The sequence below is a fragment of the Pteropus medius genome, unplaced genomic scaffold (assembly GCF_902729225.1).
Source record: "Pteropus medius unplaced genomic scaffold, Ma_sr-lr_union100, whole genome shotgun sequence".
NCBI classification, from domain to species: Eukaryota; Metazoa; Chordata; class Mammalia; order Chiroptera; family Pteropodidae; genus Pteropus; species Pteropus medius.
In genome coordinates this window covers 6,434,817-6,451,259 of record NW_024340700.1, presented here as the reverse complement: position 1 = coordinate 6,451,259, position 16,443 = coordinate 6,434,817, and the positions used below count along the sequence as shown (strand labels likewise).

Here is a 16,443-nt window from a genome sequence, read left to right as displayed (position 1 = left end):
ATGTAACCTGGGATTTCCTGAAACGTTATTGTCAGTCCCGCAAAATACCTAAAGCCTGTGCTCTTTTTATTGGTTAATTATACGTGACAGGTCGGTCACTCGGGGCCAGGAAATCTGGTAACAGCAAGTGACGGCTGAAACACGAACGTTTGTTTCGTGAGTGTATGTGGAGCTTACGGTCAAAACCTAACAGCTTCCTACTGACAAAGTTGCCTTTAGAACAACACACATATCCGGTGACCCTACTCACAATAATTTTATGTTTGTTTCTCAAAATAAGTTGAGGAGTCGCCATGGTATCTCCTGCAGCAGCTTTCAAAGGCCACCAGTAAATCTGAAACGTACACTGTTTTAACTAATTTCCCAGCACACTCATCCATATGATGCACGAACAGGACAAACAAGGTAACTTTGGAGAACGCGGTGACGGGACTGAACAAAACTAACTCGGTTTCTAAAGTCCCTAAGAGCAGCATATCTTTAGGCAATAGGCGAACGCACCCATAACGGCCATTTCTGAGAGATCGCGCATCCTGTGAATCGGGTTTGAATTTCCCTGCCAGGTGTACAGTGCACCTGGTGGTCTGGCCTTCGGACTCTCGCTGTCTCGGCCCAGTGGAGCGGCGTCCAGACCCGGGCTTTGTCCGCCCCCAGCCCTTTCAGGGTGTGTGGGGGGCATGCGGGGAGCTCGGACTACTGCTGGCGCCCAGGCCTCCCATAACCCTTTACCTGTTTATGTCATGGATGTGAAAAATGCCCTTGAAAGGGGACACGTGGCCGCAGGTGACCAGCCAAGGCTACGGCTACCCCTGTGCGTGGTCACCTGCATCCCCCGCTCCAGGCCCACCTCGGGCAGCCAGGCCGGTGCCCGGTCTGTGCTCCGTCAGCGGCCGAGAACTCGGACCTGGAGCGGCCGCCGTCTCTCAGCGAGGACCATGGCGACAGGCCCTGAAGAGGCCAGAGCAGGTGCACGTGGGCCAGCCGCGAGCGAGAACCTCGACTCCAGACGGAGTCGGTTTCCACGAAAACGCGAAGCCCCCGCCAGACACGCGGCCACCGCCACCCGCTGCGGGACGTCCAAACAAGGAGTTCAACAAACGCTGCTTCGCAGCACAGCCATCCACGGCGTTTCGAGGGGTTTGAAGTAAATTAACCAAGTGTTTTGACATCTCTGAAATGAGGTCAAAAGCAAATACTTATTATCAAATATTTTTATATCCAAGACGACAGTTTACTCGGTGTATATAGAGAAACATTCTAAAGAACTTAGAAGATTTAATAAAAATACCAAAATTTTAACTGTATTTTGCCGGTCAAGTCATAAAAATTATTTGCCTGACTCAGTGGCCACCAAGGAAAAAGACGCATTATACACTTAACCTGAAGAAAACAAACAAACAAACCGTGAGCAGGGCCTTTTACCTGAATTCTTATTGGTTTTGTTCTGCCGACTTTTAACTTGTTCGGTCCAAAGCGTAGGGTAACGTGATGCAATATCTAACAAACCAAAATAAAAGGGTGATTATTTGTAATTCCTCATGAAAACGCAAAGTCTCTCAATTACAAATTTCAGCAGGCAGCCTAATAGCCAAAAAAAAAAAAAAAAAAAAAAAAAAAAATCAATGTAATGAATACATATCACACAATTTACCAAAAACAATTATGTGCATGAGACAATAGAAAACAGTATTCACTTAAAAAAATGTTAGCACATTTTTTTCATCCAAAAGTGTAACTAAAAGTTAAATGACTCCAAAAAATAAATAAAAAGAAGTTATGTGAGTCTAGACAGGCTCCACCTGGCAGAAGCAGGTTTGGGCAAAAAGCCCCACGTCCAGAAACACTGTGCTCGAGGCGGGTGTTCGTGTCACACGCGGGGTTTCCGCTCGGGTGCAAGGTCATCACCAAGTGTGACACATACAACCCGTTTTCCCGCAGAACCTTCGGGACTGCGTCTTGTGGGTGATCCCGTTTAACAACTATAATGGGACGGTCACGGTGCGGCCGGTCACACACCCGCCCCGCCCTTCACCGGCCTCCGGCCTCGGCCGAGCAGGTGGCGCCGCCTGCGAAGCGGGTTCCGAGGACCCGGCGAGCCCCGTGCAGGGCACACCGCGTGGCCCTCGTCGCCATGCCGACGTGTGCCGTCGTCGGTAATTACTATTTGCGAAGCACGGTGTAATTCCACCTTTCGATCTCAAATTTATTTATTGTGTGCATTCCTTATATTTTTGTCTTCAAACGCTGATCCCTTTTGACCCCCAGATTTGTGATACACGAGCAAACGCCTGAGACGATCTATCAAAGGCTAAGTGTACGAAATCCCCCTCGTCCTGACTACAAAATCAATAAACCTTTTGTCCGTGTGACTTTCCAAAGCTTGTCCCACGCACCACTCTGTGGTAGACACACGATGTGAGAAGTGTGGCGTTGTACTCTTTTGAAATACATATTTTACACTATCCACATTGTAAAATGCCCGTCCACAGATTCTGATTCCAAAAACCACCGTTGTGCTCTGCTATCTGTGAGCCCACGGCAACGTCCAGGAGCCACCGGGAAAGACGGGGGGCTGGCAAACCGGAAATGGCCGCGAGGGGACGCGCCCGGCTGCCCAGGTCCAGGACCCCCACACCCTGCCCCCCGCGCACCCCGCTTCACCCGGCCCTCACCTTCTTCATCGCCTTGGGGCTGAGTCTCCAACGCAGGAGCTGAGGCATCATCTGAATTCAGAACGGAAAAGATTTGCAAGGAGACTACAATTACGAGAGTAAGTTAAGTAAGTGTGCATACGGGTGAGGCGAAGGATCTGCAAACAGCCCCCACGGTTAATGCAAACAGCCACCCGGACCCGCGCGAGGGGACGCCCAGCCCAAGGCCAGGCCGAAAGCCACGCCGACGCCTCGGCGCCCGCGGGTTCAACGCCCCGCCCCAGGCTCCGAACGGCTCCGGGAAGGAGGCGTTAGGCGGTGTGAGCGAGGGGTCCCCCCAGCTCGAGAGTCGGTGAGTCCGGGGCACTCGCTGTTCTAAGGAGAGAGGCTGACAGGGACTGGGAGAGGGGACCGTGACACCCCAGACGTCCCCACTTCCGAGTGGGAAGCCAGGGGTTGCACTGCGGCCCTGTGCACCTCTGCGCCCCTGAGGTCCCCCTGAGGCCCCATCCACTTCTGTGACACACGAGGGCTGAGGGGTGGGGACAGGGGACCAGAGCGAAGGAAATCGGGGACTGGAGGGAAGGAGCATGGTTACGGAAGAGCTCTGGGCCGCTTCGCTGAAGACAGAGTCTCCAGATGGGTAATCTTTATTTAATTTGTTGAAAACACTCTGGGTTCCCTGGTGAATAAAGCGTGAGGTGCAGAGGGTCCTGACCCACAGTGGGGTGACGTGGCAGATGAGCCTCTGGGTCCTGCCAATGCTATGTGGCCCCCGCCAGGGACGCCGTTACGTGGCACTTCGTGGGGGCTCCGAGACCCGGCCACCCACGCAGTTTCAATATGCAATAATTTCAGGATCAAAATACGGTAAGCGGTGGCAGAGCTAAGGACCACCACACACACAGCTTACTAGTCAACCACGATTCGACTTCCCCAGGCGTCGGAAGAACAAAAATGAAGTTTCTCGAAAGCTCTCTTCGGGGGCGGGGGAGACCAAAACTAAGTTTTAAAAAAAATCTTTAACATTGAACAATCTCCTAACGACAGTTTGCTATTTGTCAAAATCCTGATGAAACGTAACATCTTTTATTTGAAGTACCTAATACTGACAGGAACCCCGACCCGGCCGTCTGACTATTGAGTGTTCTGTAATCTTCTTCCAAGACTGGAATGAACTGAGAGCGTCTTTAAAGCATCTTCAACGGTCATAAAAGAATCTACTGAGAAAGTCTTGGAGCGTTCGAGGCCTTTTTAAACGACAACCATCAACGACAGCGTCCGAGTTCCATACTCCTACTGAGGCCGCAGCAGCTGGCCGGTCAGGGGCCACCGGCCTGTTCCCGAAGTCTGCGTGCCCCGCTGAGCCGGCCAGGTGAGCGAGGCCGAGAGGGCCAGGATGAGGGACGGGCCCAGGCGTGCGCCCGCCCTCCCGCCCCGACCCGGCACCACAGGCCGCTCCGTCCTCCGCCTCCGGCCACCCGCTTGCCTCGGCCTGGCTTTCACAGGCCACTCCAAGGCCTGGTCCCTCCGGTGTTCTGATCCAATGCCGTAAACCCACTGGCACCCACTGAACTCCACCCCGAGGAAATAACTAACGGCTGGGAGAGCTCGTCGGATCCCCTCCGCCCGGCTTGCTGTCCGCCTCGCCCGGGGCGCAGCCAGCTCTGCTGCACGGTCGCAGGTGTCCCCTCTGACGTGCAGGCCGCAGGTCATCTCTGTGCCACACACCCATCCCGGGGATTTTTCTGTCTTTGTTTTGTTCTTGACGGTGGATGTGACAGGCGCACATGCACGAGGTTAGAGAGTCCCCCCGAGACAGTATTTCCTTCTGTCCCCTCCCTTCCGGCATCTGTTTTTTCGAATCATGAACGTGGTCACTTCCTCTTCTCTACATAATGTCATCATGCCCACCCCAGAGATCTCACAGGACAGGCAAACGCGTCTCCGTCCTTCCCATGGAAAGCCTGTCCCAGGCCAGCGCCGACCGTGCCGGCCGCTCGCCGCCTGGCCTTCCACGCCGAGAGCAGGCAGCTTGCCCCGGCCACCGGCTTCTCCTGTGCCTCCCTGCGTCAGCCTCGACCCGACACCCCGTCCACTGCCACGCCTCCTCCGTGAAGCCCTCCCGTCGAGGCTGCCTCCTCCGACCCTCACTGAGTGTCCTCACAGGCTGACATTTGTTCAGGGGTCGATCTGTGCGTTTGTCCTAGTACTACCCAGAGACTCCACGGCCCGCCCAGGGCAGGGACAGAGCCACCAGGGTCTCATCAGACACCTAAGGGAATGGGCTTGAATGTGACTCAGGTCCTCTAGGGTTTGTGTCCTTTTTCATGATCACTGGCGTACTTACTACTGCCTACGTCAGACAAAGAAAGTACCTTAAAGGTTGACATAAGATAAAGGGAGAAAATGTGTCAGCGGGTCTGGTGGGTGACAGGGGAGGAAAGGGCCGGACAAGGTGGGACTCACGGCCGGCGACAGTGGACGTGCAGCCGCCCGTGGGAGACGAGCCCGGACGCTAGAGCAGGGTCAGGAGGCAGGGGCTGCCGGTTCCGCCTGGTTCCTGCTGGTACCGGTCCCAGAGGAGGTGGCTGTCCTGGGGGGACACAGTGTTCTCTCCCGCGAGGAGGAGGCGCTCACCTCGATCAGCGGCCCTCAGTGACTGCTATGCTTTAGAATCACGGGGACCAGCGCTCAGGTGCGGGACCCGGGTCCTCTCCGCAGGTCCGGGCTCTGGGGCGGGGACGGGGGGCGGGGGGCGGGGGGCTAACCACATCTGCAGGCACCCCAGCGTGAGCCAACACCGGGCTCGCCGGACCTGGCCTGTGTTGGAGCCAGGTGAGGCTACGGGCGGAATTAACGTCTGTTGAGTGACTAAGTAATTAGCAAACTGCTTCAGCTCTCGTTATCATACCCAACCTGTACCTGTTTAAATTTGTACTCGAGAAGTCACTTTAAGGCCTACATCAGGTAAGATGTCATATTCATCGATGGAAACTCGTTTTAGGGTAGTTACCTGTTCTTCCGGTGCCTTCTCGTTGGGGGAGCTTTTCACCGATGGAACCTAAAAGGGGAAAAAAGAATGAAATTACTTTGGGTCTCGACTGGTCGTCAGTAATCGTTACGCGAATATTTTATTCCATTCTGATCAATTCGCGGCGCTTGGTCACTTTCTAGTGACATTACACAAGCCGTCTGGGGCCCGAGGGGGCATGGCCATCCGCGCTCAGGCTCCGCTGCTGGATGTGCAGTGACCCCCTAACGCACGACCCGTCGGAAAAGTGTCAGAAGCACCTTCTCAGCACGCACGCCGTGCTGGGGTTGTAAGATGAATCAGATTAAAAAATGTTTCGTTCTTTTTTAAATAATAAAAAATTATACAATCAAAGGTAAATAAAAATCCGGTTTCAGCTGGATGCTGATTTATAGAAAAGGCAGCCGAGAAGAGAATGGGAAACACACTAAGGCGGACCGAGTAACTCGTGGCAAAATTTCGTAGCATTTACACTAAAAAGGTTTATATTACAAATACGAAGTGTGTTCTTCCTTCCCCATTACACTGAAACTGCTAAAGGCACCCATACTTCTCCTCACCATCATTACAAATACTCAAAGAAATATGAAAAGACACATCTGTTCACAACGACTTTGCAGTGTATCTGCCTGTTGCGTTCAGAACGCCCCGTCCAGGGTCAGACGCTGGGTCGCACTTCTTGGCAAGGCTTCTCATGAAATAGACCTTGAAACTCATCGTCTGCTCAGTTTTGAGCATGACACTGGAAACAGAGCGACGCCTGTCCTGAAGAGAGAAACTTCGTGACACCTCGAGACCGTCCGCCCACTTGGCGGCGCCGCGCTGGGAGCCGCGCGAGCCGTCCGTCCCCTGCGGAGAAGACTCTCAGAGGAGAGCGGGGGGAAGAGGGACTTGCTGGCCACCCCCGCTGCCCAGGGCTGGGGCTTCTCACACCCTCCTCCCACCCGAGGCCGCGGCGACCTAGCGGGAGGCGACCCAGGAGCCAGGAGCTGGGCGGAGACGCGCCCCTGCCCCCCGCCTCCTCGGCCTGCCCGCAAAATGCGGGGAGGACGCGCCTCGGAACCGCAGCTCGCCAGCGGACGGGGGAACCACGGCCCCCCGCTCTGCCTCTTGGCTGCACGTTCCAGGCGCTCGGTGAGGCCGCGCCGGTTGCCCCCAGCTGCTGCTGCTCCCGCCGGATGGAATGTTCCGTGGCCTTCGGGAGTCAAAGCGCAGGACTCGACCCTGGTCCGCGCCTCCCCTCCCGTGTGGCCCCTCACAAAGCGCTCGGGATCCCACGTTCCTTGTTTCGGCCCCTGAACCACCTCTTTACAAATCCAGACTTCTTAAGAGCTTAAGATTCTTAGTCATCGGTTTATTTTTATCACGTGTTTCTGCAATGAGTCAAAAAAAATGTTTTTCACTTCTAGCTGGGGATTGTGAGAGTTTGGTAATATTTCTGAACAGAACTACATAGGTTTTAATATGCCGAGCTAAATGTAAACGCCCTAAACAACAATCGGCTGCCCCACGAGAGCTGCTGGACCAAACGGACACTATATTTGTGGTCTGAGGACCGAAGAGCCCGAACTCCCAGTTCACCATTTGATTAGAAGCTGAGAGCCAGAGAAAGCGTTGAGAAATTTCCTTTTCTCTCTGAATCAACCAAACTTCCGGCTTGCTCACCAGCCCCCTCCATTCAACCAGCACTGACTCGAATAAATCCGCACAAAAAATCACTCCATCTTCTTCTTCATATGTAAGAAATAACCATAAACCGGATCCACGCGTCCCTGGAGAGCTAGGTCCGTGAGCGGTCCCTCCAGCTGCCTCTGAACAAGGAGACGCCCCCAGACTTCCTGCCCGGCCTCCTGCAGCACCCCGTCCCCAGGGATGTGGGCCGGCCGGACCTCGCTCTGCTCGTGGAAAGGCATGATGAGGTGGGATCCGGGGACCCGGAGCGGAAAGACAACGCGTCATCTTTCATGACTTTTTTCTGGAGATAACGATTTGCTGAAGCCCCGCTTCCCAGCAGGAGTTTGGATCAGGATTCTGGGACGTCAGTGTGGAAAGGCGGCCCGGAAATCGGGGGTCGGGGGACAGCAAAGAGCTGTGTGAACTCGGGCTGGCGGGCTGCACCCCAGGACCCGAGCTCTGCCCTCAGACCCGACTTCAAAGGCCGCCGAGTCCCTGCACGAGGGAGATCCGGGTCCGTTTCACGCCCCTTTACAAGGGTGGCCTCGTCAGCACTAGGGGCAGAGGGAGGAGGCCGCAGAAGCGCATGTGAGGACCCCTGTGGTTTAGGGAGGAGTGACAAGCTCAGGCGGTGGCTCCGAGCGCTTGGCGCCCATCCGGCGCCCCTGGGCCCGCGGGAGGGCGCGAGGCTCGGCCAGCACTCGGCGCCCTGTGGCAGCCCCTTCGCAAGGTCTAAATGCGCTCGGCGCACGTGAGGACAGGGAGGCCCACGCCTGCCAGCGGACGGCGACAGGGCCGAGGGGGTCGCGGGAGGTCACCCAGCACCCAGAGCCCGCGGCCCCTCGGCGGGAGCCCGGCCAGGGCTTCCTCCGTCCGGAAGCCTCACGGCCAACGTCACGAAGGCAGAGGGAGGGCAGGGACGGGGAAGGCAGGATGGGGACGCAGAGGCTGCGCTTCCGTGACTTCCGGGCCCGCGTTCCTTTGCTGTGACCACGTGTCCCCACGTGGGCACAGGCGCTGGGAGCAGAGGTCCCAACAGCCCTGCACATGCATATCGGTCCCTCGTCCCTCGGGGCCGTCATCCGTGCTGGCTCTGTCCAGGCCTTTCCCAGGAGCCACCTGGCTGCCTCCAGCCCCCTGCTCCGTCCCGTCGACGGGACGCTGCGGTGACACGTGGGACTGCGTGCGCACCGGAAGGCGTGCAGGGCAGGAAGACAGCAGACGTGGGTGACGGGACAGACTTCACCGCCCGCCGGCCCCGCCCCAGCTTCCTGTCCGGCAGGCCGGGCAGCGCAGGGGGTGCCGCCCCCGGGGCGACAGGAGCTGGCCGGCAGACGAGCACGGCGGCGGCTCCCAGCGAAGGCTCGCTCAGCGCGTTCCCGGACACCCAGGCGCCGTCACGCGGGACACGCGCGGCCTCTCGTCACACGTGCGTAGTTTGCGTGCCGGGAGGCGACAGCCCACTCGCAACAGAGACCAACGCTCCGCCCAGAGCAGCCGGACGCCTGGCCACTGGCAGAGCACCGAGCGGCCCGCGTGGCCTCGGCCTCTCTCTGTGACCATTCCGCCCGTCCACTCACTCATCGTGTGCCTACGCGCAGCAGGGGACACGGCACTAAAGTTACATCTCCTCTGGGGACACAGGCGTTAAACAGAACCGGAAACACAGCTGTCTACACTCTGGTCACTCTCGTGTGGGTCATCGTCCTAAGCGCTTCACCTACATCAAGTCATTTAACACTGACCCAACCCCACGAAGCAGGCACTTCACTTATTACGCCCATTATACAGATGGGGAAACTGAGGCCCAGAGGGGTAAGTCACCGGCCCCAGGTCACTTAGCCAGCAAGTGGCAGAGACACTCAGGGCAGCCAGCTCCACCGGAGCAGCCGGGCAGGACCCCTGAGGAAGGCGGAAGGGGGCGGGGTTCCTGGCAGAGAGGCCGCGGTGGGAAGGGGCACGGTGCGTCCAAGAGCATGGCCACCCGGGCCCCTCCGGCTGCAGGAGTGCGCCCCGCCAGCTCTCATCCACGCACCGCGTGCTCGCCCTCTGCTCACGGGTCACATCTCCCATCATCTCGGCCTCCGCAGAGCCGACAGCGGTGACCGTGTGCAGAGCCCACGAACGCCGAAGCGTAACCGGTGACGGCTCGTGAGACGCTGGCCGGTTTCAGACACCCTTGCACACCCCGGACGGTGCACAGGCAGAGGGACAGAGAACAGGCAGGAAGGGGCTTGCGTGACCTGGCCCGGCGGGGGCGGCGGGGCAGGTGCCCAGGGTCCGGCAGAGAAGGTGACACTGAGGTCAGAGCCTTGAGAACCGGCCGACCCGTGTCACCCTCCCGTCACAGGCCGGCCCGGAAACGGGTGCCGGGAGCGTTGCGCGTTTGAACCAGCACGCAGGAGAGCTGTTTGGGTCCAAGCTTTAATAAATGTGGCGCCGTGCCTGGGCCGTTTACCTCCCAGGGCGGGCGGAGGGCCCGACCCAGTAGACGTTTGTGTCGAAGTAACGAGCTGAGGAGCTGGAACGTCCAGACCACCGCGGGCCGTCACGTCTGTCCGCCAGCGCCAGCCGTGCGGGGTGCCACGCGCTCCTGCCACACGGGACAGGGCCTGGGGCCGACCGGGTCATGTGTCAGGGCCAGCCGGGCCCTGCTCCTCGGTGCCAGTCGTCGTGGGGCTGGCGAGGTGCTGGCAGACAGCGGGGGCAGCGTTCGTGAACCCCACGCCTGGCGCACACATACCAGAAGGTTCTATGTGTCTGTAACACACAGGCTATATCAGAGGCGACACCACGTGCTAGCCACGCACCACTTTCTGCACTGCGACGTCCATGGCCGCAGGTGCCCTAAGTGTCTGACCCGGAGTCCTGGCTTTCAAGTCATCAGGCAGGAAGACAGAGGAAGCCTTGTCACCCTCCTGCGTCAGTGGGCACGGAAGTAGGAAGCATATTTCATATGGACATCGAGGTCTGTACAGACGTCACAGCAAACACTTCCAAGAGGAAGGTCCTGAGATGCAGGCAGAACGTGACTCGCTCCACGAAGTCGACTGGCAGGTGTTACTGTGCCGCACTATGACGTGGCTCTGAACGCTCAGGGTCCGGGGACACAGCAAGCAGCTCACCTATCACCGGTCTGCATGGGGCCAGGGCCCCGTGGGGCAGTCAGCTGCCCGCACGGACGATGGGCGCTTGTGCCTGTGCCACGACGCCGACCCCGTCCCAGCACGGAGGGGCGCCTCCGGGCCCCCCTGCATGCTGGCCAGGGGCAGAGGCCGTGACACCTGGTGGAGAGAGGGGGCGGGGGGCGGGGTGCTGTCTCTTCCGGCTGGCACAGAGCCATGTTCGCTTGCTCTGAGCATCTCAAATGGCCGAGCATCTTCCGCAGCCCTCCATCCGCGCCAGTGGCCCCAGCGGCATCCCCGGAGGCCCGAGCAGAGCTCACGTGCGCCTGCAGAGGTGACCCGCCCCTTGCCTCCCTGTGAACGGCAGCGCCAAAGAACAGCAGCTGCACATTCCCTTACGGTGCAGCGTGTCCCCTAAACGTGACACGGCCTCCGGGTGACGCAGTGGAGCTCGGCTTGGCGGCAGCCAGTGGCCTGGTCTGCGAGAGCCAGCACCCCGCACCGACCGCTGAGTGAGGGGGGCCTGTCACGTGCACTGGGAGGCGTCCGACCTCGGAGCCCACGGCCTCTGTGCCGCTCTCGTCCTCGCCAGCTTTGCTGTGCGGCCGACTCGTGCAGAGTCAGCATCGTTCCTTCAGCTGCAGACACAGGGTCCCCAGCCCTCAGTCCAGGAAGCTGGGAGAGGCTGCTGGGCCCGGCTTTGACTGAGGCCGCAGGCCAGACGCCAGGCATGCTGGCCTCCGGGGGCTGTCACCGGGAAGGCGGGCACAGCGTGAGACGGTCTCATCTGCTAGGCAGCAACAGCAGGATCGGCTGGAGCCTGTGCCCTGTGCCCTGGTCCCTCAGGATAAGGCTGAGCCAGAGGGCCCAGGCCAGCAGTGGCCACTCTGTGCGGACGAGCCCACCAGAACCACAGCCAGGCAGGGGATGGCCGGTGTCATGCATGGGGCCGAGGTGGAAGGCTGTGCCCTCTGGGCCGATGGCCGGGGCCCCTCAGGCCGGCCCCGCCCACCTGTCCCACGGACGCTAGCGGGCCTGCTGCCAAGACCGCTCAGCTCTGTCCATCAGACCAGAAGGACCAGAGCGGGCCATTGACGTGCCTGAGGAGAAGCCAAGCAGGCACTACGCCCCTCAGCCACGGACAGGGAGAGGCCCTGGCAACTCCACACGACATGGCCCGGACATGGGCGAGGGTGGCCGGCCGGCCCTGGGGACGCAAGTCACTGTGGGATGGAGGAGACTAACCCTCTGCCAGGAGTCCTCAGACAGGGGCCACCCGGACGCCTCAGCACCACTGGAAACGTGTCCAAAAAGCCAAGCCTCGGCCTCCCTCCAGACCCCCCAACCCGGAACCCTGGGGTGCGGGCGCCGCCGTGGCTCACGCCCCTTCGCGGACTGCAACGCGAGGCAAAGCCGAGAAGTGGCTGCCCCGGGGCTTCCTGCAGCTCTTCTCCTAATGGGCTGTCACTGTGTGCGTCCCCACCACGGGGCCCTGTCCAGCCTCTAGGCCAGGCCGCAGTGCGCCCTCCGGCCGTCTCCGCCTCCAGCACCTCTGCCAAGTCACCTGCTTTGCTATTGTTCTACCTCGGTGCTTAGAGAAACCAAACAAAACCGACCGGTCTCCACCACCCCTCTTGGTGCCTGCGGAGGGAGCAGGGCCTGTGCCCGGGCGCCCGGCCCCTCGCCCCGCGTCTTCCTTGTCATCTGTGCGCCTGGCTCTGAGCAGCCAGGACACCAGGCGGGAGGGTAAAAGCAGCCTCTGGGCTGCGGCTGCAGGAGGAGCACCTGACTGTCCGCGTCTGAGAACGTCCTCCGCTAAAACGGTGAGATTATGTAAATCACAAATTTTTCTTTACAAAAATGAGAGACTTTCTGGATTTACGTTCCACTGGGGTCCACGCCGATGCCTTTGTTTTACATACTCCCGATTTCTCTACCGTCTAAACCGCGTGCGCGTCAAGGCAGGAGCTAGTGACACACGCGGCTAACTCAGTCTCGCCAACATCTGACTGTCGTAGCTGCACTTAGAAAAAGGCGCCGTAAAAAATGCACGGGTTGTCGGAAAAAAGGAAGTGGGAAACGCGTACCCTCGTTTTCATCTCCAGATCTCTCTGCAAGTCTGCGCCTGTGTCCTTTAAATGGGGTGTGTAAATCGGGGGCATTTGCTTCTAAAAGACCTCTTGATTTCTTTTATAGTTTTATTGAATATTAGAAAATATGAGAGGAAAGTCATTTGTGGAACAGGTGTGGAAAATGACGGTTTCTATGCTTTTGAAGTAATGAAAAATTCGATTATAAACCAGCCACCACGTGAAACGTACAATCAAGTACAAGAATAGGGCACATCGTAATCAAAACGAACATATTAGACACCCAAGAGTGCTTTTGTTCCGAAAGAAAAATAATAAAAGTAATAAGCATTTTTCCTAAAAGGAAAAATAACACCACCAAATGTTATTCATCAAGTGGTTGTATAATTCAAAATCAAAACCAAATTCAGAAAGAAAAAGAGACACAGACAGAAATCCACATGGGTCTCAGCGCTGATGTGCACTAGCGTCACCGCCTGCCAGCGCCACCGCCTGCCAGAGCCACCGCCTGCCAGCGCCAATCGCTTCGCCACAATGTCACCCCAGCCAGCGCCACCGTCTGCCACGCCACCGCTTCGCCGTAAGCACCACCCGCCTCCTTGCCAGAGCCACCGCCTCGCCAGCCAATCACCGCCATACATGCCACCCCTAGCCAGCACCATTTGCTCTGCCAGGGCCACCGCCAAGCCAGCGCTTACTCTCTAGCTAGCGCCATCGCTTGGGTTAGGGGTTACCTCAGCTTCTGCCAGCTACACTCCCAGCTATACCACTGCCTGCTAGCCACCGCCTGCCAGCGCCACCCCCAGCCAGCTCCATGCCGCTCTGAGTCCACGTGAGAAGCCCCGATTCCCGCTGGCGCCGGCCGGAACGGGCACACGTGCTCACTCGGATCCTCCTGGTCCGTGAGGTCCTGTTCAGCATAACGACCTCGCCCCGTGGCCTTTTCACTGAATGTTCGACTTAATTTTTTGTCTTTTAATTACAATATCAACTCGAGGCCTTCTGGAACTCCCACCATCTGGAACTTCTACTGGAAATTTTACATATCTTGTGTCGGCTGTATCAAATTACTGTTTTATCTCATCATGGATGTAAAATGAATTTCTCCAATACCTAAAAAATTGCCATAATTGTCTATGTTGGAGAGTAATACAATTTATATGTTTTCCTAAAAAAATCACTTCTTCAGTGCCATCTCTACAGCTCCCTTATCCACGGAGGCTGCAAGCCAAGACTCCCAGTGCATGCCGGGAACCACGGCTAGCGCTGAACCCTACGTGTTATATATATATATATAGTTTTTCCTATACGTAGAAACCTATGATAGAGTCTGATTTATAAATTAAGAGCAGTAAGAGATGAAGAACAATAACTAATAAAACAGCAAATATAACAATATACCGCAGTAAAAGCTACGTGAATGTGTTTTCTCTCGCTCCGTCCAAACATCCAGCATTTTCCATTTCCCTTTTATGGACCGTACTTGACCGCGAGTAACCGAGCGTGAACGGGTACGAGGTGGCCACACTGCAGCGCGGGGCCAGGGGCACCGCCCCCGCGGGCGTCGCTTCCAAACGGAAACGGGCTCGTTTTCAGCGCATTTTCTACCTCTTTACATTTCCTTGCCAGTGGGTATTGAAATGTTTTGTTTTATTAACTATCATTTCTCAGGAAGAGATTTTTTAAGCTAAAGACAAAGGCATTTTGAAGGGAGAACACAAAAGTCCCTCCGACCTGCCCTCTCCAGTTGAGCAAAACAACTCTGAATTTGCGTTTTAATAACTTACATAAAGAAATTCTTTAGACTTCAGAAACCAACCACCTCTGTGTTGTTGGTTTCAATATTTGGGAATTCAATTGTTCTGGGTGTTTTCATCAAGTCTCTCAGTTTTTCAGGGTCCTTAACTTAGCAGTAGGGAAATTTATTTGTGAAAAATTAAAAAATGAAACAGCTTCTCTTCATAAAGTTAAAATTCTCGGAAATCATTTAGGACAGTCATAAATATGTGGCGTCTCCCCATCCCAGATGCAGGCGAAAACACCAGGCGTTGTAGGAAAACGCAAGGCTCATAGTTAAATGAGCATAAATAACCTATTGAAAGGTTATTGGAGCGAATCCAGATTCCTCTGTCATTTACAAGCGGGCCGTCCCAGAACACAAATGTAGCAATGAATGCGCAGGAGCGAGTGAGCCCCTGGATGTGACCACGAGCTCGCTCATTCCTGTCACGGGAAATGCAGAGCCTCAGTAACTGACATCAAGGCGTAGGTCGTGTTTGATGTGATAAAAGTTGCCGTGACCGATGGCTCCGGCCACTGGGCCCAGCTGTCAGGTGAGTGAGCTCCCTGCCCTTCCCCCAACCTCTCCCTGCGCCCGACTTTGGTTTCAAAGCCCCAAGGGCTGTGGTCCCGAGCCTGCGGGATGCTCCCCACCGTGCTCGGTGACTGAGGCCCGGAGCTCACTCACACACACCCCTCAAACGGAGCTCATAGGGCGACGCTTTGGCTGTTGCAGTATTAAAGATTCTTGCACGTAGGTTCAGCTTCCGTGTCTCGAGCGACATTGTACTCGGGCCAGGGACAAGATTAAAACTCCGAAGCTATTTCCAAATATTAGAGAACCGGCCGCCACAGAAACTCTCCCTTGGCAAAAAGTCCCCCGTGTTTCGGCTCCGGGCCCCCACGCTGTCGGCCTTCGCGTCTTTAAGACAAGGAGGAAAGGAGACAATCTCTGCAGGGAGAATGTCCGTCCGGGCGCGCAGAGGGGCGCGTGGGCCCAGCCCTCCCCGGCACGGAGGACAGGACCCTCGAGGGGGGCGCCCGGGAGCCTCCTTTGCCCCTTGGGCGTCTCTGCTGCGTCCGGCAGCTGAGGCCCAGCGACTCAGTGTCCACATGGAGACCACCCGCCTGGGGCACATGGGGACAGGGCTCAGCCCTCTGGACCCCACGCCTGTCAAGGCAGTGGCTGGTTGCCATGGACACGCCCCTCTCCCCCCAGGAGGATGCCCCAGAGCTGGGCCACCCCTGCTCGCCTTCCGGGCGGACTCGGGAGCAAGCTCCTCTCCCTGACGCTCCCTGCGCCTGCAGTGCGAGCTCCTTCTGAGTCCCGACTCACAGGGCTGGCTGGCGGGTGACAGGGCGGAGCGCTCGCTGGCCGTGGAAACCTGTGCTACTTATTCATCACTTCCCGTCCAGCCAGAGGGAGCGGCCTCCATGAGACCTCACGAAGCGGACGGGGTGTCCGGCCTCTGGAGGACCCCACAGTGGGCGGGGAGTGGCTCGTGGCTTCCTGTCCTCGGGACGCCCTCCTGGGGTGTGAGGGGTGCAAGGCCCAGGGCCGAGCTGCCACTGTGCTGTCGGGGGGACTGTGCAGTGGAGACAAAGCTGGGCTCCAGTCCCGGCCGCCAGAAGCACAGAGGCTCGGGCGGAACTCTCACCTGCAAAACGGAAGGCGTTCTGCACCCCGCCAGGCTGCTGTGATGCCCACCACACGGCTGCCCCATGACAGGCAGCCAGTGTTGTCCCCACTGATGTGTGGGCGGCAGGCCTGCTGCCCCCAGCCGCCGGGCACCACTGGTGTGAATGTGATGCTGGTCTTCCCAAGCCCTCACCTGCGCCTTGTCTGCCCCCACTTACAGCCCTGGCACCCCTCCTTAAGCCCCACTCCCGCCAGCGGCCAGGCACCTAGCCCCGCCCCCACCAGCCCTCAGGAGGGTGTCCAGTCACGTGTGCCCTAAGGGAGACCAGCACTGGCACTGGGCTGTCTGGACTTGCGACACCACTTAGCTCATGCCCAAAGCACGGAAGCATAACGCACAGCACAGCCCATCGGATCTGGGTCTGGGACGTCCCCCAGGCGGGACCAGGTG

At 57.7% G+C, this 16,443-nt stretch overlaps 1 protein-coding gene across 1 annotated transcript in view; it reads right to left on the bottom strand.

The window, feature by feature from the left end:
- The window catches only part of SMOC2 (SPARC related modular calcium binding 2), a 121,510-nt gene that overhangs the window by 49,193 nt on the left and 55,874 nt on the right, over nt 1-16,443 (bottom strand). The window contains exons 5-7 of the mRNA XM_039881788.1: nt 5,668-5,715; nt 2,673-2,723; nt 1,423-1,497 (exon numbers count right to left, since the gene is read on the bottom strand). Coding sequence (XP_039737722.1) covers nt 1,423-1,497; nt 2,673-2,723; nt 5,668-5,715 — 174 coding nt within the window. The remainder of the gene's footprint in view (nt 1-1,422; nt 1,498-2,672; nt 2,724-5,667; nt 5,716-16,443) is intronic.